The 22390-nt window shown below is 42.5% G+C and overlaps 3 protein-coding genes and 2 long non-coding RNA genes across 7 annotated transcripts; 3 read left to right on the forward strand and 2 right to left on the reverse strand.

Annotated features, from left to right (window-relative positions):
* Positions 1 to 1263: 1263 nt before the first annotated feature.
* Positions 1264 to 7220, forward strand: LOC139830699 (uncharacterized). The gene is made up of 3 exons (XR_011743930.1): positions 1264 to 1401; positions 2762 to 2837; positions 6995 to 7220. It is a non-coding gene; the product is annotated as an uncharacterized lncRNA (long non-coding RNA).
* On the forward strand, positions 2933 to 4331 carry LOC139830698 (uncharacterized). Its single transcript, XM_071819410.1, has 2 exons — positions 2933 to 3448; positions 3531 to 4331. Exons 1-2 carry the CDS (start codon positions 2939 to 2941, stop codon positions 4206 to 4208), a joined length of 1188 nt encoding a protein of 395 aa, XP_071675511.1. The 5' UTR covers positions 2933 to 2938; the 3' UTR covers positions 4209 to 4331.
* A 440-nt stretch (positions 7221 to 7660) lies between the features above and the next one.
* LOC127321295 (methyltransferase-like protein 2) lies at positions 7661 to 13388 on the forward strand. 3 transcript variants are annotated; one of them, XM_051350320.2, is made up of 11 exons: positions 7661 to 8045; positions 8485 to 8698; positions 8785 to 8915; positions 9029 to 9062; positions 9189 to 9264; positions 9833 to 10010; positions 10089 to 10175; positions 10284 to 10383; positions 10536 to 10743; positions 11311 to 11402; positions 13045 to 13388. In XM_051350320.2, exons 1-9 carry the CDS (start codon positions 7755 to 7757, stop codon positions 10673 to 10675), a joined length of 1251 nt encoding a protein of 416 aa, XP_051206280.1. In that variant the 5' UTR covers positions 7661 to 7754; the 3' UTR covers positions 10676 to 10743; positions 11311 to 11402; positions 13045 to 13388. The 3 variants fall into 3 exon arrangements, with proteins under 3 accessions (XP_051206280.1, XP_051206279.1, XP_051206277.1); XM_051350319.2 differs by lacking the exon at positions 11311 to 11402 and adding an exon at positions 12441 to 12562; XM_051350317.2 differs by lacking the exon at positions 11311 to 11402.
* Positions 13389 to 13916: 528 nt separating this feature from the next.
* LOC127321302 (uncharacterized) lies at positions 13917 to 14480 on the reverse strand. Its single transcript, XM_051350327.1, has one exon. The coding sequence runs from the start codon at positions 14478 to 14480 to the stop codon at positions 13917 to 13919; it is 564 nt and encodes a 187-aa protein (XP_051206287.1).
* Positions 14481 to 20443: 5963 nt separating this feature from the next.
* On the reverse strand, positions 20444 to 20929 carry LOC127321298 (uncharacterized). The gene is made up of 3 exons (XR_007863967.2): positions 20841 to 20929; positions 20630 to 20728; positions 20444 to 20479 (listed from the first exon to the last, which is right to left on the reverse strand). It is a non-coding gene; the product is annotated as an uncharacterized lncRNA (long non-coding RNA).
* Positions 20930 to 22390: the final 1461 nt, after the last annotated feature.

The following is a 22390-nucleotide window of genomic DNA, read 5'->3' on the forward strand; positions in this document are numbered from 1 at the left end:
GCGATGGGTCGATTGGTTTGGCATGAAAGTTAATTGTTTGTGAGAGTGAGTTTGGCATGTGAATTATTGTGCGATTTGCTGGTTGACTTCGATTATTTTGGCATGTGAATTATTGTGCGATTTGCTGATTGACTTCGATTATTTTGGCATGTGAATTATTGCGTGATTTTGGCATGTAAATTATTGCGTGATTATTGCTGATTTGCGTTACTTGTTGTTTTGCTGATTTCCGTTATTTTGGTGATGGTTGACGAAAGATGATGGCAGAAAACGGAGGAAGTTCCTCCTTTTTATATAGTAGAGAAAGTTAGTACCAGTAATTTTTTTCTTTGTTCATAGTGTATGAATATTTTTTCGGACTGTATAATTATTTAATTCAAAGTTCGACTAAATCATGTTTTTGATTCTTCAATTTTTTTTTGCAAAGGGTAGATGCTTTGCCTAAAAGATAGAGTTATTTAGGTTTCATTCCCATGCCTATATGCACGTACATGCATGTTTGTGCAGGTATTTTCCGGCTTTCCAATACAAGTGTGCGCAGACCATGTGGCGTATGCTCTCTGCACCACCACTAGCTGGTACCATGCAGGATTGCACTTCTCAATCATAGATAGAAAATGCATCGTCTGACACAAGCAGCGAGCACCACCAGCAAACATGCAAGCAGCGCCTGGCACCATGCGCATGCAAAAGCAGTGCCCCCTGTTCAACAGTAGCCCCACTAGTATCGGACAGAGTGCGGCGTGTCAGGCACAAAGCATGCAAGAGAAGCGGCGCCCGGGTGGGTTGTACAGCAACAAGCACAGCACGAGAGACCAAAAACGAACTGGAACTGACGAAACTGACAGCATGTAGCCGAAACGTTTTCTCGTTCGGCCTCCCGGGAGAATAGTCTCACGTCGGAAGTTGACAGAAAAATACAGCGGTTTATAAATCCACCGGCCAAAAGTGGTAGCACCAGCAGCCCGAACGAGCTGAAATCAGCCTGCTAAGAACAACTCACCCGAGCCGGAACAAGTTGGAGGGTTCCGGGAACCAGCCGATGTTGGGCTGACCCATAGGCCTTGTTTACTTGTCTGGTATTTTGGGGTTTGGGAGAGTAAAATACCGGCCCGGGACCAAATCCCGAAAGTTACCGGACGGCCCGTTTACTTCTCTGGTTTTTTTGGGTAATATTCCGGCCCATCCCAGATCTTCCCGACCCGGTAGCCTGCACCCTCCGGTTTTCTGAGCCACGAGGTCGACCCCGTGTTTCTATCGTGGAAAGGAGAGACGAGCCACTGAGGCTACGCAGCGGCGGCGACCGGCGGCGGGGAAAGGCGACGGCGGCGGGGAAAGGCGACGGAGGCGGGGCAAATCAAGACGGCGCCGACGAGATCCTCCTCCGACGACTGGTCCCCGGTGAGTCCTCGCACCTCCTCCCCTTTTCCCCTCCTCCCTAGGGTTTCTTGGTCGGTGGTTGCTCCTGGGTCGGCGGTCGTCGTCCTCCGTCCACGCGGCGAGGCGGCCCTGCGGGTCCGCGATGCCGGTTTTGAAGACCACCAGCGCGAGCACGTCGTCGGTGAGCGCGGTGGTGGTCGTCGGCGAGGCGCAGCGCGGGCGGGGAGGAGGCCGCGGCGGCCATTTGCGGCCGTTTCCTAGCTCGGTGTATCTCTGCATTTTTCTTGTTTCGAGCTGGCAAAGTACAAGCAAGTTTAGAATAAAAGTACAGTCGCAAAATTTACACAAAGAAGTAGTCGGCTGTAGGCCTGTAGCGCTTGTCGCACGGCGGTCGTCGAGCTATTTTTCTAGCGCGCCTGGGGGCATCGCTTGCTCAACCTCTTCCTGCTTTCTGCCTACAGCTGCAACTTCTCATTATTTCTTCTTCCTATAGTGGTCAACTGTTCCCAAATGATCTAGTGCTCTGTACCTGCTTGTTGATATGACAATGAGAAGAACGCGTTCCCAAATTACCTGCTTGTTCAGGCGCCTAGAATTGTGCAATTGTGTTGATTTATCTCCCGCAAAAGAAATGGGTTGACATATCTATACTGATATCATTCTCTGTAGCACGAATTCTATTCCTTGGATTTCTTAGCTGTTCTTTTGCTGGTTGTAGACTTGTAGTACACGCTGAACTGAAACCTTTGTTTCGTTCAGAAAGTCTTGGCCATTTTACAATATGATTGTCCCTGAAACCAAGAGAAGCCATGCATACATGATACATTAGAAACATAACACCTATGACTGATTGACTGCTAACAAGCAACCCAAAGAATAGTCAGCCAGCCACGTGATCGACCAGCTAGTTTCCTTCACATTCTGTGTTTCTATTGAAAACTGATCCCATTTTTTCTATGTGTTATTAATAATGCACTACATGTTTTTATCTGCCTTTCATATCTTCTGAACTTGCCTGCAGCACACTGACATGGTTCACCATAAGGCCATCCGTCTTATGGTTAAACTCCCTGGAATTGTTTGGTTTAACGTTGACATTGTAGTTTTGGAAGGACTGGAAATTATCAAATTGATTAGTTTGTGCAATGTATGGATTTTCACACAATGAAACTGTACTGCTGCTGCCTGTATGGGCTTCTTAAGTTGCAGCATTAATTTATTTTACCCTTTTGAACATAAAGTGATACTTACAGTATTTATTCATTCCGCCTTGTTGTTGCTAGTTGTGGTTTATTTTATTTAGATGCTTGCACTTTATTTGTAAGATAGTTTACCAGTGCGTGGAACAGACAGAGTATGTCATGTCATTTTTTTTTGGTAGATACCTGCCCCTTGGCCTATTGTTGGATTGGATCAACCACCTCCATCTTGGGAACTTGTGAGAACTCCTGATTTTGGTATGAATCATATTTACTGCTTGTACTTGATGTGAAACCATGCAATCTAGCTTTTGTATCTTATTGTCGCCATTTTTAATTGCTATTGTTTTAGTGCTGCAATGAATACACAAAGGCTAGAGCTTATTAGGAAGAGGAGAGAGGAAGACGATGAGGAGTTCATGTTCTTACTTTTACCAATATTGCACTATCACAAAAGGAGTAGAAGAGGGAAAGTAGAGAGAACGCAGCGGCATAGCTCCGTCTTGTATGGCATGCAACGTGTTCAAGGAATCCTTGACGGACATGTTAAGAATTGCCGGGTAGCCTATAGGATGGAGCCACACATTTTCAGATCCTTAGCATCCTATCTTAGAAGAGAAAAATTATTGAAGGACAAAAGGATTAAGGTTGAAGAAAAACTGGCTATTTTCCTCTACATGTTGTCACACAATGCCTCTTTCGAAGACCTACAATTGGAGTTCCAACACAGCAACCGTACCTTCCACAAGTGCATAAGAGAGTTCTTCAACATCATCCCTGTCCTAAGTAGGCGATTTCTGAAGCCTCCCATTATTGACCATCCTCATCCAAGAATAGCTAATGATGACCGTTTCTTCCCCTACTTCGAGGTTCTTGTTTTGAAACCCCAACCTTCTTCCTTGCCTTAATCCACATACTTTCTTATATCACCATTTCTTTCTTACTTTGCAGAATTGCATAGGGGCAATTGATGGAACACACGTGCCTATTTCCATATCACCGCACCTTGCTGCACCATTCAGAAATAGAAAGGGAACCCTCAGCCACAACGTAATGATAGTTACTGACTTCGACCTTAATGTCACATACATCTCTTGTGGTTGGGAGGGTTCGGCCACAGATGCTCGAGTCCTTCGCTCTGCAAGGGCCACTGGTTTTACAGTACCTCCTGGGAAGTTTTACCTAGTTGATGGAGGATACGCAAACACGGAAAAATTCCTCGCCCCATACCGTGGCGTGCGGTATCACTTGAAGGAATGGGGCCATGGACACCGTCGCCCACAAAACTACCAAGAGTTATTTAATCACCGTCACGCTCTGATGCGAAACAGTGTGGAAAGGAACATAGGAATACTAAAGAAGAGGTTCCCTATCCTACATGTTGCCACGTTTCACAAACTGAACAATCAAGTGAAGATCCCTGCGGCTACTGCAATCTTCCACAACATAATCAGAAGTCAACATGGTGACGAAGAGTGGCTTGACCATGAAGATGAAGACCTTATTCCTGTTGCTAACCATGTTGATTTGCCCAATGGAGATGATAACCACCAAGGACACAACCTTGCAGGCAATAACTTGAGAGATCAAATAGCAATGCAGATGTGGAATGATTTCCAACATGATTAGCTCTTGTATCATGTAGTAGTAATTTGTTAATGTAATAATGGAATCAATGTACTATGTTTTGTCGGAGAATAAGTTCTTATGTTTGCCAATATGTTTGTAATGGACTCAGTGTATTATGGTTCCTGTCTTATGTTTGCCATTATTCATGTCCACTAGTAATTCTTATTCCTGTTTTATGTTTGCCTTTTTAGTCTAACGGTATTATTCTTATGACAACAGATATGAAGCCGACTTTGCATCCAGTGGGCACACCCAAGTTCAACTTGAAAAAAGCTGCTCTTGGTGTGAGAAAAACTCCACCGACCAATAAGAAAAGGAAATCTCCAAAAGGTACTATTTGTGTATGGCTATACTGTGATATAGAGCAGCAAATTCTTTGATGAATCATGTCAAGTTTTGACTAACACCTTACTAATTTTGTTCAAAGAACGAAAGCAAGAGCCCAATGGAATTTGGGGCTTGAGAAATCTCTCGATCGATATACTTCATGAGCATAATAATGACTATTACAGAGCACAAAATGGATGGAGTGGGGACACTTGGAATCGAATGACGCAATTATTCCAGAACGTAATCCGCAGGTGAACTTCGTCAAATCCCAGCTACAAGATAAAGAAAAAGAACTCAAGAGAGAATACAAGATGCTCAAGGAAGCTCGGATGCAAAGTGGCGCTGGTTGGGATGAGAAGACCTGCATGATAGTTGCTGAGAAGGCTTTGTGGGATAATCTAGAAATCGTAAGCTTCCGTTTCTCCATTCTTATACTTGGTCACAAGCTTCATAATAAGCTTAGACTCATTGTTTCCTCTCACCATTCTTTTGCAGTCCTTTCCAAGAATTGGGAAATTCAAGAGAAATGGCTTTCCTATGTATGATTCTCTTGGAGATCTATATGATGGTTAGTGCACTGATGTTAACTTGTACAATTGCTATCATATTCCTTTAATGCTCGGAGATCTATATTATGGTTACTATACTGATGTTAACTTGTATAAATAGGCCAAATAGCTGAGGGGAATCACAATTTCACTTCAAGCTCTAAGGCATCTCAACTTGATGAAGAGTTAGAAGATGAGAGAGTGCAAGAAGCTGGGTCTGAATTTGATGAGGACGTACAAATTCTGGATGAAGACCCTACTGAAAAGAAAGACGAGGGCACGGGAAGTTCAGCCAGCCGAGGTAATTACCTTCCGTCAAGACTAAATATATATAACAAATTGTATCAAGTGTATATTAACATTTGCAATTGCTGAATCTAGTGAATGTTGGTGAAAGAATGGAGAAGAAGGCAACTGGTGTACCAAAGAAAATTCCTCCAAAGGAATTAAAGAAGCCTGTTAAGAGCGATGAAATGGTGCAAGTTGTAGACAGGTATGTGAAGATGAAAGAAAAACAAGCAGAAGATGAGAAGGCCGAGTCGAGTACATTCTCCATTGCCAAGTGCATTGCAGCTGTAAACAAAATCCAAGACTTCACCCGTCAAGAGAGAGTTAAGGCTTCAAAGGTCTTCAAAAGTCTTGAAAATCGCGAGACCTTCCTCACTTGGGTCACTGAAGACGAGGAGTCAGCTATCATGTGGCTCCGGGGTGAGCTGGAAGAGTTGACTTGAGGTATGTGTATGTACCATTTTACCTTCTTCATATGCCCTGTTATTCATATGCCCTGTTTTCTTCTTTTGATCATAGTCAGTAGTTCCTTGTAACAATCCTGTAATCAAGTGCCAGTGAAACTTCCAGTGGCACCAGCAGGGAGATCAATGAAGATCCTCCTGCCTCTGTCAACAATGCCTAGCTCCTTGTAGTTGTGAGTTTTTATTGAGAAGAGAGAGAGCTCCTGGGTTGCGAAGCGTGCAGTGCTAGTTGGTTTCCTATTTTGCAAAGACGGTGCCTTGTTGTGATACCTTTGCCACTATGTAGGATGATGATATACCATGGGTAGGAGTAGTCGGCCCCACTTATTCTCTCGTATTGCTTCTTCCTGGTAACTGTTTAGGAGATTTTGCCACTTGATGTTGGATTTACGCACTTCATTTGACTCTTAGCCAGGGCACTGATATGCGCCCAACGGGCCATCACATGGACCATGGAGCAGTCACATACAAGTTACAACCAGTCCACCACCACAGCCTTACATAGTCATGCATTGGCATTCAATTTTCTAGTATTCTGCTTTACAAGATTTAGTCCATGCTCCAAATTACTAATGTGTGTCTACCCAGCCATGAAAAGACTACTGCATTTTGTTATCTTCAGCCCTTCGTGAGTAGGAGTTTCCTCCGATATGATTCAATCATGTTGATTAAGTAGCATTTTATTTTTTTATAGATACCTGCACCTTGGCCTATTGTTGGATTGGATCATGTCAAGTTTTGACTAACTACTGTTTACTGTTGTTAGATTATAGATAGAGGTGAAAATGAGATACATGGTATGTGTATGTGCCTATCGAAAAGTGTTTGACATGCTCTGAATCATGTTTGATGCTTTGGAATGCTAGGTCAGGTTTTACCTCACTAGAAACCATTTTCTGAACATTCTACTGTATATGAAACAGAGCTAGGTGTAGCATCATTTTATATGGGAGGCGCTGTAGCCTGCCGTATTCATTCTTCAGTTTGAGTGGCCCAGGGATGCATATGTGAGATTCAATTTTATAGTATTGTGCAAGAATAACTTCTACTGTTTGGTAGCTTCTGTTACTTTTGACAATTACTAAATTTTACCTCTGCAATTGAACTATCAGTAAGCAATGTATCAATACTAAATTTTACCTGTGTGTATTTCTAGCTGGAGGTCCTCTGGCGGCGGCGTGGTTTCCGGCGTTCGGCGGCGAAAACTTCTAATGTTCTTCAAACTCTATGACAATGTGTTTATGGCGACTTGGTTGCTCATCTGTTTGGTCGAGCATTTATTTATATCTGTGTTCTTGTTTGAGAAAATCGCATGACAAATTTGCATGACACGAAGTTTATGTTAAAGCCGAAGTTTTAAATTTACTGATTGTCAATTATCACTTCTTGGAATGCAAAGATTGACTTTTTATTATCTGATCACAATCCTCTCGTATCCCCTCTCATCCCCAAAAACAAAGTAACTAGAGGCTGTGGGAAGTGTGTGGGGAAATGAGGGGAAATTAGGGGAAAACTGGGGATTGGGTGAAAGGGGGGTTTTCACCAAATCCCCTCTCATCCCCAAACCCCTAGGGGATGGAAAAACCCTAGGAGTAAACAAGGCCTTAAGAAATAACGTGAGCGCTGGGGAAGTAGGGGGCGCGCGGGCGCGAGGGAGGAGGACCCGTTTATAGGTTTTGCCGCACGCGCTGCATGGCACGGCCCTCTTATAAACGGGCCGCTGCGTGCCGTTCTAGGCTAGGCCCGTTTAGGGGCAGGCCTTGCCCGTACTTGCTGCTAACCAGCACGAAATACTCTGACGACTCGTGTCGCTGACCAGTGGTCCCGCCTCTGGATTAAACCCCTACCCTGCGGTCTGCGGCCGACATTCTCGGTCCCGATCCAAACCCTTTTGCCGCGGCGGCGCCGCCTCTCCGATGAGCGTCTCCGATGAGCTCCGGTCGCTAGAGGTCACGGGAATCTACCGCCTCCCAGGCTCCCGCGCTGCCTTCTTGGACCCGGTGCGCCTGCTCAACGAATCCTACAGGCGCTTCCGCCTCGTCCCCTCTTCGTACTACTCCCGAAGCTTCGGCCCGTCGAATCAGGGAGGCGACGCGCAGGGCGAGCGGACGGCGCCGTCTCCGGAGCGGAAGAAGCGCAAGCGGAAGCGCCAGCCGAAGCCCCGGGAACTCAATGCCGTGGAGCGGATCGCGGAAGCGCGGCATCAGGTGACGATGTGTTGCATTAGTTTACTGCTTCTCGCAATTTTTTTTTTTTAGTTTACTGCTGTTTCTTTCATCTCATTGTAAATTCGGTAAGAGATGAATCAGTGAAAACGTTGTGGTCTATTCATTCCTCATTAGTGACAAGAACTTCACATTTTACTCGTACAGAGTAATGACGGTTAACGAGAAAAACCGGTGTGCCCAAGGGTTAGCTGTGTCATCAGCAAACCAGAAAATCGGGATATGCCATTGTTAGAAATTTATAGAGAAATATCTGTTATTCTGTCATTAACACTTGTTGCCTTGTTAGGATGTTCGCAAAACAGTGACAGTAGGAGTATGGCACTATGCCTATGCCAAATTTGTGGGGAAATAGGCTGCATAGTTATTTTACAGCCATTTGATGTCATGCTTGGATCTCTTGTGGTCCTCCATTTGATAGGAAGCAAGGGCTTTGCTAATTAGCGCGCATAAATCACTCCTTGAGGCGAAAGATCTACTGGAGTTTCTTCCAGGGATGGTCAAGGGAGATGAATGCATGCAAGATGTTCAAACTAGCTCTGAGAACAATTTTGTTGAGCTTGGGAGCTCATGGCGAGCACCTCTTTGTGAGATGACTCTTTGCTTTCAGAAGCCCCATGGTCAGGGCGAGGCAGGTAACATGATCGTACCAAAAATGTATGAATACTTCTGGTGTTAAGCGCGCAACTAAAATGGTTTTGGCTTCTCTGTCGTGTTTTAGGTCCCTGCCTTGTCCAAAGGAGGTCCAGTACGTTGTTTGATAAGATAATCAGTATTGAAGAAAATGATGAGGCGGAAGGAGAATTTCAGAGTAGGCTCTATATTTTACCAAAAGGCAGTTGCTTCCTGATGGTGAGTTAATATTATCATTCGTTAGTGCAGGTTTCTCATTTATTTTCATCTAAGTGAACACTCCACCCTTAATCTGATTGTTTTGCATGATGCTGATGATACCTATACTGAAGACTGACTTCAAACATGTTCGTGATCTCATTCCTGGTATGTTCAATGTAGCATCAGAAGATTCTTGATACGCCGTATAGATCTTGCTGTACTTGTTATACTAGTTGTATTAGCACATGCACTTAATTTGTTTATTTTGTTAATGGTGTCTTTTTTCTCCAGATAATTCTAATGATGGTTACAACCTTATAGTTATTGACCCACCTTGGGAGAATGGATGTGTTCGTCAGAAAGAAGCGTAAGTTAACACTTCTATTTTTCTTCCTCTGCCAAGTAGGCAGAACTTTAGATTTTTATGATCGGACTTATTGGTGGCTGACTTTCCAGTATTTGTCCTTTTTGTTTAGCTGTGTTGCTTTAATTAAATTACACTGCATTTTAACTTTCCACTTATCTTTTCTAACTAACTTGTTAAACTCTAGAAACTATGCTTGAACGTTAGCATAGCTATGTAATATCTGACCTATAACACATGGTTCTTTTCGTTCTATTCCTGAATATTGCATTTGTAATATCCTAAATCATTCGCTGGTTCTTGAAGTTTGTTTTTGGAGGAGTAAGAAGCAAATCTTTTGTGGTCTCCTATGATTTACAGGTATTTATTATACACAGGCCATGAACCATGTTGATGTCATGTCTCCTACAATAAACCCTGATTTAGAGAAAACTAAATTATCTTGTACCAAGACGAATCTATCTTTGCGATTAATTTGCCATCTTTTAAAGTATAGTAGTCCCATCTTTATATTTTCAGCTAGGAATCTCTATGAATTGGAAATTCATTTATTCAACGATTTATGTCCTAGGTATCCTACACTTCCCAACAGATATTTGTTGTATCTTCCAGTTCAAGAACTTGCTGATCCAGCTGGAGCTCTTCTAGTTTTGTGGATTACAAATCGGGAGAAATTGCGAAGATTTGTTGAGGATGAATTGCTTCCATCTTGGGGAGTTAAAGATCCCACTGAGTTTTATTGGCTGAAGGTTTGAAGCTAATGCTCATGTGCCACCTTCTATCTTTCAACAGTAATTGATATATTTGGTAACTTTAAAAAATCATAGGTGAAGTCGGATGGTTCACTCATTGGTGATTTGGACTTGTTCCATCACAGGCCTTATGAGTGTCTTCTTCTTGGCTACATAAATGTTGTGAGTTCTTTTGTCTAAATTATTTGCCATTCTCTTGAATGCAATATTTGATCGGCAACATCTAACCTGAACTTGATATATTTTGTTCTTTTGGTTTTCTTCCTGCAGAATAGAGAAGCTGAACCAGGATCAAATTTTAAGTTTCTGCAAGCTAGCCAAGTAATTATGAGTGTCCCGGGTGCACACTCAAGGAAACCTCCCCTTCAGAGTATCCTTACTGTGGTTTGCCAGTGTTTATCCCGTTAATCAGCTAATTAATAGGTTTTATTATTTGCAATGAAGCATATTCGTATTACTGACGTGATGGGGCTTCTTCTTATAGTGCAATATGGTTTGTCGTCAATCCTTAACCTGCAAAAGAAATACTTTCCGAATTTATTCCTGGTTCTAAACCTCCAAGGTGCATTGAGCTTTTTGCAAGAGAGTTGGGTTCTGAATGGACCTCTTGGGGAAACGAGCCACTTCATTTTCAGGATTCCATGTACTTCACGGAGAAGTAAATTACAACAACACGATATGTGCATTTTGAATCGATGAAATGCTTTGTTGTTATGTCTCATGTTTTTCCGTAAGTAGTTCCTTCTTCCCATTCTCTTACATTTTCTAGCAATGCACCCATGCCTTGGCTTTACAATATTGTATTTAGCTCCTCAGGTTATTTGTTAATGTGAGAAAAAACCACACCATAAGCCAAAAAAATGCCTCATATGGTTGTCCATATACATCGTGGGATTCACTACTGCAGAAACGCTTATAGCCGCTATGCGTCTAGTGACAGGCAAACTAGTGACAAGCTCGTATAAGCCTGTCGCTAGTACGAAACACTAGTGACAAGCGCATAAAAAAGCCTGTCACTAGCAGTTTTTGCGGAGACCGGCTGAAAGGTCAAATGTGTTAGCGACATTCATTGAAAACTAGACAAATATTTTTTATTTTATTAAGTTGGCTAACATTTTGAGGACGAGCGTATCAGACGTGGCTCATCTTAAACAAATACCACACGAAAAATCTTTACGGCACGAGCTTGAGATGATAGAAGGAACAAAGATTTTGATACGGAGTAGATGCATGAAGCCAAGTTTCCTTCATTTTCTTTTATTTCCTCTCTCACGGTCCTCCACTGTGTTAGATGTAGGTATGTGACTAGCAGCGTCCAGCCAGGTTTTTAGAAAGTACTGAATCTGAATCTACGTGCAAATGCAGATTGCACGTAAAACAGTTAGCCAGGTACGTGTGCCTGCTTCTTTTTTTTTTGAACAAGACCACGTATGTGCCTATGTGCCTGCTTAGTTCAGCCACGACCAAAGCTGTTCTTCCGCGAACACCCCCGCATAGCTCTCTCGCGAGTCGTTCTTTTCTCATCTCGATAGGGTTCCTCCGCTATACAGCCGCCGCCTCCCCGCCCCCTGCGCCGCCCCGGTTCTGTTCCTTATGGTGACAGGATAGGCCACGGGCAACCCCGTCACGTCGGCCTGGATCGAGCCGACCTCGAGCTTGCCGAACAGGGCTCGATCCGCTTCGGACATCCGCCAGCGTTTTGCCTCCAGCTGACATGCTACTCCCGCTATCTGGGTGGTGTTGTGTGGATTTGAGCCGTTGTGTTCTTCATCCGCTATTTCTCCTTGCATATTGGATCCATTGAGGCAACCAGCGTGATTTTACCATCTGACACCCCGTGGTAACACAGGAACAACAAATCAGATTCTGCCACTTACATCCGCTTGAAACTATCACCTGTGTATGTTTCTTGATAATTCATTCCCTACTATTAATTTTGTATGGATATGTGCTAACACTGCCGCTCCTTCTCTGGCAATGAGACTCAACGGTAAATCTCCCCAAGGGCAGCAATGATGCATGTGTTCTCATTCACCTGGTAGGATTTTTAGTTTTCCTCTCCTGTGTCACTCTGATGATGGCAGTTTAACTACTAAGTACCTTTATTTTTCATCTCCTGTAAATTAAAAATAATTCCTTTGCTCCATAACTTGAATGATAGTACCGTGTAAAATATATGTTGGCTTTGCATCATTTTCCCTGTTTCCTTCCCAAGGATTACATTGAGTAATTCAAATGGTATGCCTACTACTTCAAAAGTCGCAATTTATTATCAGGTGGCATTTTCTTTCGTGATTTATTGAATCATTTTTACCAATACTTTTTCTCGCTCTCCATTTCGTGAATCCGTAGTTCACATTTGTGTGCCCAATGTTCTAGTTAGCATTACTATTCTAGACACCAAACTCTTACCATGTGCTTGGTTAGGTTGATGCACTTGAGAACAATGTTTGTACTTCTGTCATGGTCACGTTGTATTCTATGAACCCGTGGTCATGGATTGGTGAGGAGAGGAATAAGGACCACAAGTTTACTATGGGAAATAAAAGGTTCCTGTCATTTTAAGCACATACTAACATTTGCTATTTTTTTTGTTTTTACCTTCCATGGCCGCTAGACAAGCATATGGAACACAGGTTTATAACTGGATCAATTAATCTTAAACTAATGTTCTTTTGTAATTTATGACTTTTAATTCCTTGGGTGCCAATAATAAACTGACTAAAAGCATGTTTTGGAGAAGTTTTTTATTTACTTATCCGAAGAATAAATGGAAACTTCTTTATGGGATTCTTTTCACCAATCTATTATAAAAAAATTAATTAGTAGCTGAGACATTGAGCTGTGCAATCTGTAATGATTAAATTCCATTTTTCCTTGACATTGATTGTATAGCAGCGTAGCTGAAGTAAGATAATCCTCACAGTATGCCACTATGCTAAATCAGAGACATGTGAATGCTAGCCTTTCGTTTATTTGGTAAATGCAACATGATTTTTTTATATGAACATGATTTCTTTGTTTGTATCAGGTTAAGCACATCATCAGTGTCCTGCGCCATTTAGGTCCATACAAAGAAGATGTAATGAAAGAATTTGCACCTCAACAAGATGGTGGAAATGTAAAACATTGAAAGGAACTTGCAGCTATGCATATGAACAACACATGTACATGGTGGTGCCGTTCTTTGGAGTTCAAGCTTCTTACTACATAACAAACTACTCTTTGTTGTCTATGATAGATTGCAAGTTCTTATACCATTGTGTTAGTTGTACAAATATTATGTCACATTGGGTGATGTGAACGTATCACTGGTACAATATCTTATTGTGCTATATGAAATATCCGTGGAAAATGTATTTTATCTGTATATCATATTATTGTGCTATCTGGAATATTCATGGAAACTCTTTTTTTTATTATCGGCGATCGCAACCAGTGACATGCATCACTTTTGCCTGTCACTAGTAAACTCATACCAGTGACTAGTCACTGACTAGTCATTAGTGACAGGCGTGCCAGTCACTAATGGGCCTTTTAAGCGTGTCATTTTTAGCCTATTGATCGTTGGTGCCTGGAGATTACCTCTGAGTAACTCATTCAGCGAGCACATATGCTTCAGTTCTGAAAAGTGTAAAATTGTAGATTTTTTTTTCTGGTGTTTCTACCTTCTTTTATTTAACGGATGAGCTCTGCTAAAAAAACATGTCATAGTTGTGGTTGCGTTTTTAATGAAACCAGGGGGTGTGTCTCTGTAATTCTAAAATAAATCAATGCGAAAGACAGATCCGTCTGACTTTATGAGCAGTGAGGATTTGTCATATCCTCTTTGGACCAACTCAAAAATAAGTTACAAATCACAAACATAATTATTAAAACTGGAGGAAGACAATATGCATACAGTCAGTTTGAAACTTCGGGTGGTAATGCTTGTGAGCGCAGCAGCAGCTCCGTGATGTCGGATGCCATGGCAGACACGAGGTAGACGTTTTGGTTCTCCAGACGTATAGGGTCCCTCTTTGCATATCCCTCTACTAAGATAAGGTCGCACAAACTGCTCAAGTCATCGTTCACCATTCCCAAGAGCTTCTTGGAGGCTTCGGCGACGTGCCCAGCGCGGATGTCGTCAAGCACGCGGGACATAATATCGTTCATCTCTCCGTAATATTGGAGACATCCTCCGAGATTCATGAGGAGGTCGGAGATGATGTGCTTGGTGTCTGTGATGTTGGCGACGGTGAGGTTCACTGCAGCGGCCGCTAGCTCGCGGGCGTCGGTGGCGGACGAAGCCGCCGGGTCCGCCGAGAGGGCACCCACACAATAGGCGTACTCGGTATGCTTGGTGGAGTTGTGGGAGACCGCGGCACATGTGGCGTTGATGACGGGCGTAGTGCCTATGGCGACATGGGCGGAGGCGGCGACGAGCGAGAGGATGAACGCGATCTGCCGTGTCGCCGTTGCTGCCATCGAGCACCAAGTTCGTGGTGGTCACGCATAATTCTCGTACGTGCTGCCATATTTATGGTGGGATCTATCCTTATGGAAGGAGATGAATATTTTCATTTCCTTCATAATGTTGAGATAAATGTTTTAATTTCTATCTTTCGTTTATCTGGGAATTAATTAATCATCAGATTACACTGTACTGTATATAGGGCAGTCACATCACAATAAAGCAGATACGCTCAAATCGTATCTATTCTACGTGAGTAAACCCTCTCCAGCTCACCGCTTATTAATTAGTAGAGTCATATACACTTTTGGTACCACAACTTGTATTAGACGTGCAGTTTAGTACCACAACTTGCAAACTGAGTTCTAGAGGTACCACAACTTGTATTGAGTGAGCAAATAAGTACCCAATCAATCAGAAGTGGACATGTGGCTTTGTAAATTTTGCATAAAGGCCCCTAATATATTTCCCCAACACAAGTAAACTTAGTACTGTCTTACATGTAGGTCCCACCTGTCAATAGCGGAATAAATAATAAAATCAATGTGGCTGAAAGGGGATTCGAACAAAGGAGCTAAACCTTCAGGCCACGTTCGCTAGCCACTGTAACACCGAGGGTTATGCCTCACAGGGAAGGACGTAATGATATATACTGTAGCACCTAATAGTAGTGCATTTGACATTAGCGCATGAACCCATCGGAGACAATTCTAGGTTGCGTCGCGCGCGCTGCCGGACATTTTGTTGAGCATTCCGTTAAATAGATCTAGTGGTATATATCTCTATCATGTTTATGTACGTGTATATATACACATATATATGTATTGATCACATATAAATAGAAGAGGCGTGAGGAGGCTTTGCCCTCACCGAAACCCCAAACCCTTTGTTTCTGACTTGGTCTCAGAGCCGACTCGAGCTCTCTTCCTCCGCCATCGCTAGAAACCCTAGCCCCGCCGCTGCGCCGTCTCTGTCTGCCGTTGCCGTCGCGATGTCCACCACTCCAGCTCTCGCGCTGACAAACTCCACCAGCCTTTCCACCGTTGTGGCTGGCCCGGTCATCGCGTCTTCGTCGGAAGCGACGGTAGTGCCGGTCCTCCCCACCATTGTCGTTCGCCTCAACGGTAGCAACTTCATGGTGTGGAAGGCCCTCACCCGTCCCAACTTCGTCGAAGCCCGCCGTCTTCATGGCTTCCTTGATGGTCCGGCCCCAGCGCCGGCGCAAACCGTCAACGAGGACACTGGCGACGCCGGGAGCCTCGTCGGGGAGACGGGATGTTCTAAACCTTCCCGGCTCCGAACGGCCACATCGATAAGCGTGACGGCTACAGACTGCAGCAGCTCGCCGCAGAGCACGTTCCGCGAAGTAGGGGTGGTGGCTGGATAGGTACGGTAGGATTGTGCCCAGCTTCGGTGCGATCGCCTCCAAGGCTCCAACCGGCCCCAGAGCGTGCCCAACTAGCTTCGTGCCAGAATTGTCTGGAGTCGATGCGCGGCTAGTCAATGATATATCAAGTCACGTCCTGGTAGATAACAAACAAAGCTTTGTCTTGCAGTGGTTGTTAGCAAACGTGAAAAGGTTTAGGTTCTGTGCTCGAATCCCCTTTCGGCCACATTTTCTTTATTATTTCTTCCACCACTAACAGGTGGGACCCATGAAGACAGCACTAAGGTTACTTGTAAATATTAGGGGTTTTTCTGCAAAATTTACAATGCCACATGTCCGCTTCTGATTGATTGGGTTCTTATTTGCTCACTCAATACAAGTTGTGGTACCTCTAATGCTCGGTTTGCAAGTTGCGGTACTAAACTGCACATCTAATACAAGTTGTGGTACTAAAAGTGTATATGACTCTAATTAGTATTAGTAGGCATGTAAGTGGTGGCGGGTTGACCGCGGGGTCGCCAGCGCAAGCCACTCCCGGGCACGTGCTCAAAGTTCACGGATAGCAGCGACCTGTCCGCTACTGCCACCGGGCCGCTTTGCGATTGCAACACCTGTGGTGCGAAAATCCTCTGCCACGATGGAGCAAGTCACCAGTAGACTAGACCTCCAGCGATTGGAGTGGACATCTACTGCTCCATGCCCAAGGTTCTTATTTCAGTATTATTGCATTGTAGTTTTTGTTTAGTCATCATTTGAAAAACCTAAAAAGATTTCTCTTTTTTAGTTGTTGTATTTGGTTTTCTTTCATACGAAAAATTCAAAAACCCAAAAAGATTTCTGTTTTCTAGTTTCACGTGTTTTGCTTTTTTTTTTCAAACAAAAACCTTAAAACTAAAAATGATTTCTTTTGTTTCTTTTACTTTCTTGCTGCACTTTTGTTTTTTTACAACTTCAAAACTTCAAAAACACAAAAAGATTTTCCTTTTGCTTTCAAAAGAGAAAACGGAGTTGTAGATTTGTGCATGATAATCTTCACCGTTTGATTTTTAGTTCCAAGCCTGTAACTTTGATTGGGCTGAAACTTTCGGTGAAATTTAAAACTTTTCATCCCCTACTGTCAAAAAAATTGGCTGAAATTCCTGGAATGTTTAAGTGGGGCTAAAATGGGTTGCACAGCTGCTGGATTTTATTAACAGATTTTATTTTTTATTACTAAAGTAGCTAGTTGATTTTTCTATTGGCCCAAAATGAATTGATATGCCTTTATATGGATCCCAGCCACACGGTACACCTTATTTACATCATATTTTTAAAGGTGTTACTGCAAGAATGAAATGCTTTGAGTGAACCAAGTTTAAATCTTTTAATTCTACTAGGAAATTTGCCCGTGCGTTGCAACGGGAGAAGAAAAAACATGCTTGATTTCAGTATGATAGTATGAGGGTGATCGGATTGCACCACCAGTGATGGTTAATGACCATGCAGAGCTGGTAAGTATCAGCGAGCTTCCAAAACAAGCGCCGGCAACGAATTCATGCCTACCATGCCACCAAATATGATAGTACCAACTGTCTTATGATAATGCTATTTTATCACTAAAACATTGCTATCATATCATATCTTTATAGACAGTTAAAGATAGACCGAATACATTGGAACAAAGAAAATATTAATTAGAACACCGAGATCCAGCCTCCATTAGTATTAATTTGATGGACTTAAGAGATTTTATTTAAAAACATAATTCTATTTTACATAAAAATGAGCAAATCAATCCATCTTTGCTTTCAAGGTGATCAAAACATTTAAGTTACACATGGACAGGCCACAATGAAATAGCTCATATGAAACAAAAGGGAGTTAAATGGAGTTATTTCACTAAGCTTAAGAGGAGATATTAATTAGACCTGAAGGGCACGGCCACAAAATTAACCCTCACATGATTTGGGACAACAACAGAATAGAAAACACTAAAGGAATTACTATGATACTATCGCCGGTTTCCACCGCAGCAAGCCACCCAGGCTCTCTACTCATCCATAATCCTTGAGACGATGATCTGTAGATGCCATCAAAGACCTGACATTACGCTTGAGCCAAGAATATGAAACAAACTATAATTCAGTATGATATGAACCTATAGCTCGACAAAGAATTCAGTATGTGAGAAGGCAAACTAAAAAAAACAGACTGGTACATGCACACCTTTAGTGTTGCCCCCACACCATGACCTCTTGAATCTTCCCTGACAATAACGAAGCATAAAAACTGAATGATATCCTCCAAGACCAATCCGTAATCCTTTCTACTATAGCAACGCATGAAATAAACCGACAAAGAAAAGTGTACACACAGGCAAAATATAGATGTGCTTCCTGATGACTTATGTTGCTATTAGTTATTAGAACAAACTATAATTGAGAAGTAGTTTTTCACAACAAAATAGAATAATTTTTCATTAATTTTCCCCTTCATCCATTGCAAAATATCAGCTAAAGCCTCACACATGGCTTCTAGATGAGCTTTAATATCTACGCTGGACATAGTTCTCTGATAATCGACCACGTTCTGCAACATCAGATTAATAATAAATGTTTTCGAAGTTCAAATAACCAAGTTTTCAGAGAAAATGCACGTGGTTTTTTCCAATTTGACTATCAGCTAATTGGTAAAAAAAAATCTTCACATGTCTACGAGGAACATGCCAAAACAATCTGTAATCAATAGGTCCTAATTTAGGGCCGGCTGTTTTCGCTGCGCATGAAACCATATACTATATATTAACGTGTAACAAAAAAACATATTTATGATTTTGATTGATTAGGCATAAAGCTCAAATTATCATGAGCAAAGAAAGAGCAAAAAAAATCAAAGGGGATGTGATCTGTAGGCTTGCTCTCCCTAGACCTGCATATAAGGAAAAGTTATATGGTATATGGAAAAAAAATATGTTAGCCTATATATCCTCCAATATGAATTGGAGATAAGTATGTAGATATTCACATGATACAAGAAATTAAAACATGTACTCTTTAGAAATGCAAGACATTTAACAAACAAACATCAACAAGAAATTAACCTGTATGAATATGAATGAAAACTTTGTACATTCTAGTTAATGAAAATTTTGCTTATGCAAGTCACATACCAAGACAGATTGCCTCTGAAGTGAAGGCCCTCAGACTGGGAACACTAGCGGAGGCCCAGGACTTTGCCAGGTTAGCTGCTCCGAACATGGTGACCACAGTGGGCACGAGCATGTGACATAGTAGGGGCGGTTCTGTCTGAGGACTCAATGGAGATCACGCTTGTGGACATACTTGGACATGACGGCATGAAAAGAAATTGGACTGGTCTCGTCTAAGCAGCAGGTTGTCGGTGCACCTTGGCGATGGCGCCGCCAATGATGGTTTCAGCCAACAAACTCCATGCATCTTTACTCACACAGGGTGTGTTTCAGACATCAAATCTTGTCCTGTTCTTACAAGTTCTTTTTAAACATTTATTAACTTACTTATGCACATGTACATGCAACAATGTACAGTTAATTACCCACAGGAGGGGCCTTTAAAAAAAAAGATGCACCAGTATGGTGTGCCTCGCCATTTGAACCTGAATGGAGTAAGGTGGGTTTTTTTATGAATATATATACAATCCACTGTTGACTGTTAGCACTCCTCTGTTGATAATTTCCCATCTGATTTAATTGTGGTGTTAAGTCTGATCATTGAGTTACACTATGGGCTTATGCATGATCATATAAAAGTGATTTTGACTCACATTTCGGGTCTTAAGACTTGGTGGGGAGTAGAGAGACTAACACAAACATTTTTTTAACTGAACACATACTGATTGTTGACATTTTACTAACCTGCAAATACAGAGCAGTATGGACAGTCTAAAACAGTGGACTACATGGTCTTACCTATCTCTCAAAATCATTCGGAAAACTCACATGGTAACGATACAAAAAAAAGGACAACCAATATATGGTTCTAGTCAAATCCTCCCCTCTATAAACTTGGTTGTTTGACATATGGTTGCAGTATACTACTATTAAACTCAAGTGCAAATAGCTAACCAAGAGAATATTTTGTTCCACAATAGCGCTCCTAGCCTAATCAATTCCAGATTGCAAACCAGACACTCTTGTCTCTAACGAATATTGAGTTGATGTACAAAAATCTGGTCATTCACCAAAAGCAAATGTCCAGGTAAACTTACCTCTACAACATACATAATCTTTTTAATGTGTGTCTGCAACCATAGCTTCTATCTTCGTTACCTTTCCCTATAGATTTATTCAAACAAAGGAGTGAAGCTTATAACGATGGCTATGGCATTCTAAAATTTCGCACGACAGCGCGCTTGACTTCTGTAACTTGTATGCAGGAAGGAGTTTCTTCTTTGACCACATGCACACAAAATAAAAGACACTGTAAGAAAATATAACAAGATAAGAGGAGGCTTCCTTCTCTGACCTTCTGATGAGTTTTCTTGATGGTTTTCCATGCGAAGGCATAGCAGCAGAGGGAAACTGCAACTAACAGTGTTACTCCAAGTAGAGCAGATGTAATGATTATTAAGTGGTGCTTCCCTATTTGGAGGTCCATGTTGCCTTCATAGCTGAAAATTTACATTGAGAAAATTAAGCTTTGAGGAAATCGGATGGTATCATGATTCCTGAACTTAAGAGAAGACATCTAACTTAATTTGTATAGCATCAAGGTTTCAGGAGTTCCAAATATAGAAAGCAAAGAATGCAGATCAGCTGACCTTCTTATAGAAGAATGTGTTAAAGAAGTGGCATTTTAAAAATCTTGTGGGTTCTCTTTTTGCCCTCTCCTTTAACAATTCTAGGTACAAATTGATGATCTGAAAGGGGTTAAAATAGAATACAAGATAAAGCCTTGGAACTTCAAGCTCATAAAAAATATAACCGGACGTTTTTCCTTAATGAAGAAATTTCTTCAATTTAAATATTCACCTCATCGTTTAACCAACCACGAGGCCTCAAGCACCCTAATTTCTCTCTGGTAATCTCGATCTTTGAAGGCTCATGCAGTACTAATATTTTTTTTACTGCAAACAGAAGAGGAATAATGCTTAATGGTGCTAACAAAATAAGAGCAGAAGTATTGAATAAAATTCACTAAGCTCGATTGCCAAGTGTGTACCTGTGACCACTACCATACATGAGCTGTCTACTAAAGTTTCATCTTCATTTGTGAGAGGCGTAAATAATTTATGTAGATCCTGAAATAGACAAGTACAAACTATGTGAGTTATATGTGAAAAGCTGTTAAAAAAGTCACAAGGAACAGGTTAAGCGATAATGCACTAATTGATCCATTTAACATAGCTAGAGTTCAAAAGCAGAGGAACCCAAAAGCATTCACCTTTGATACAGAGTTGCTATGATCATAGCATCGAACAAAAAAAAGTCATCCAAAGAAAATTTCGGCTAGTTATATGGGTGAATTCACTCTGGCTAACAAGTTCACGAACAGCTATTTAAAGAGCTACTTCTACGAGTCATCTCAGTAAACACCATTCAGGCCAACATATGTGCATCAACCATTTCACCATTCATATCAGTGAGTCATGTTAATTTCCTCTTATGCCATGACCCATGAGATTGAAATGGCTACCTCTTTGAGCCTACAGCTCGACGCCTCCTCCAGTCTGATGTTGGTCGCGTCGCCAATACCCCTCCTTGCCGCATTGGCCTTGTCCGCTTGAACCTGATTGGCACTGAGATCTCGCACATCCCGCAACCCCTCGACAGGTGTCTTGTATACCCTCAGGCCACCGTCGTCCGTGCACCTCCTGAACAGCCCCCTCACTGAAACAACATCAAGGTTTCAGATATGCATCTTGAAAGTAGGAACTTATGAAAGGTCATTGGCCTCGACGTCCTTCAGAACCTACCATGGTGACCTCCTACCCCGGTCCCCGGGCCTGCGCGCGCCGCACCGCCCCGCTCCTCCATCTCCATTAATTAGCCACCCGCGGATTCTATCTCCCGGGTGGAACGGATCATGGAATAAACGTGTGAAGGATGCGCCGGCAGGAGTTAGCATCGATTAGCCACCCGCGGTCATCGATCCGGCCTCCATAATGGTCGCCTGCGGTAAGAAGTCCGCCGTTCCAGGTAGTTGATGCGGCGGCGTCCTGGAGCTCAAGCGGATGCGTAGGAAATCTAGCGGCGGGGTGGGGCTAGCGGCGGGGATCAGGGGTGGCACTGGGAGGCGGCCGGGAACCGAGGATCCAGAGATGGCACTGGGAGGCGGCGCGGTTGAGGGGAGACTCGTTGCCAGCAAAACGATCGTGATTGCTTGGGTAGTAGTTGGACGTGATTTTCTGGAAACCTTAACGGGCCAGGTCACCAGGCCCATACGGGTGGATGATGGATGACGAAGGAAGAACGACGCAAAAGGACAACCAAACTATGGAGAGAAGGGGAACACGTTCCTTCTTTTTAATAAGTAGTAGAGATATACGAGTTTGTTGCGCAGTTTCAGTTGGGAGAGGAAG

The sequence above is a fragment of the Lolium perenne genome, chromosome 4 (assembly GCF_019359855.2).
Source record: "Lolium perenne isolate Kyuss_39 chromosome 4, Kyuss_2.0, whole genome shotgun sequence".
Lineage (NCBI taxonomy): Eukaryota > Viridiplantae > Streptophyta > Magnoliopsida > Poales > Poaceae > Lolium > Lolium perenne.

Coding starts and splice junctions, on each gene's coding strand:
- LOC139830698 (XM_071819410.1), top strand. CDS start 2,939: ATGAATACACAAAGGCTAGAGCTTATTAGGAAGAGGAGAGAGGAAGAC. Junction 3,449..3,530: donor GTTTCTTCCCCTACTTCGAG/GTTCTTGTTTTG, acceptor CTTACTTTGCAG/AATTGCATAGGGGCAATTGA.
- LOC127321302 (XM_051350327.1), bottom strand. CDS start 14,480: ATGGCAGCAACGGCGACACGGCAGATCGCGTTCATCCTCTCGCTCGTC.
- LOC127321295 (XM_051350320.2), top strand. CDS start 7,755: ATGAGCGTCTCCGATGAGCTCCGGTCGCTAGAGGTCACGGGAATCTAC. Junction 8,916..9,028: donor AAGGCAGTTGCTTCCTGATG/GTGAGTTAATAT, acceptor CCTATACTGAAG/ACTGACTTCAAACATGTTCG. Junction 10,011..10,088: donor CTGAGTTTTATTGGCTGAAG/GTTTGAAGCTAA, acceptor AAAAAATCATAG/GTGAAGTCGGATGGTTCACT.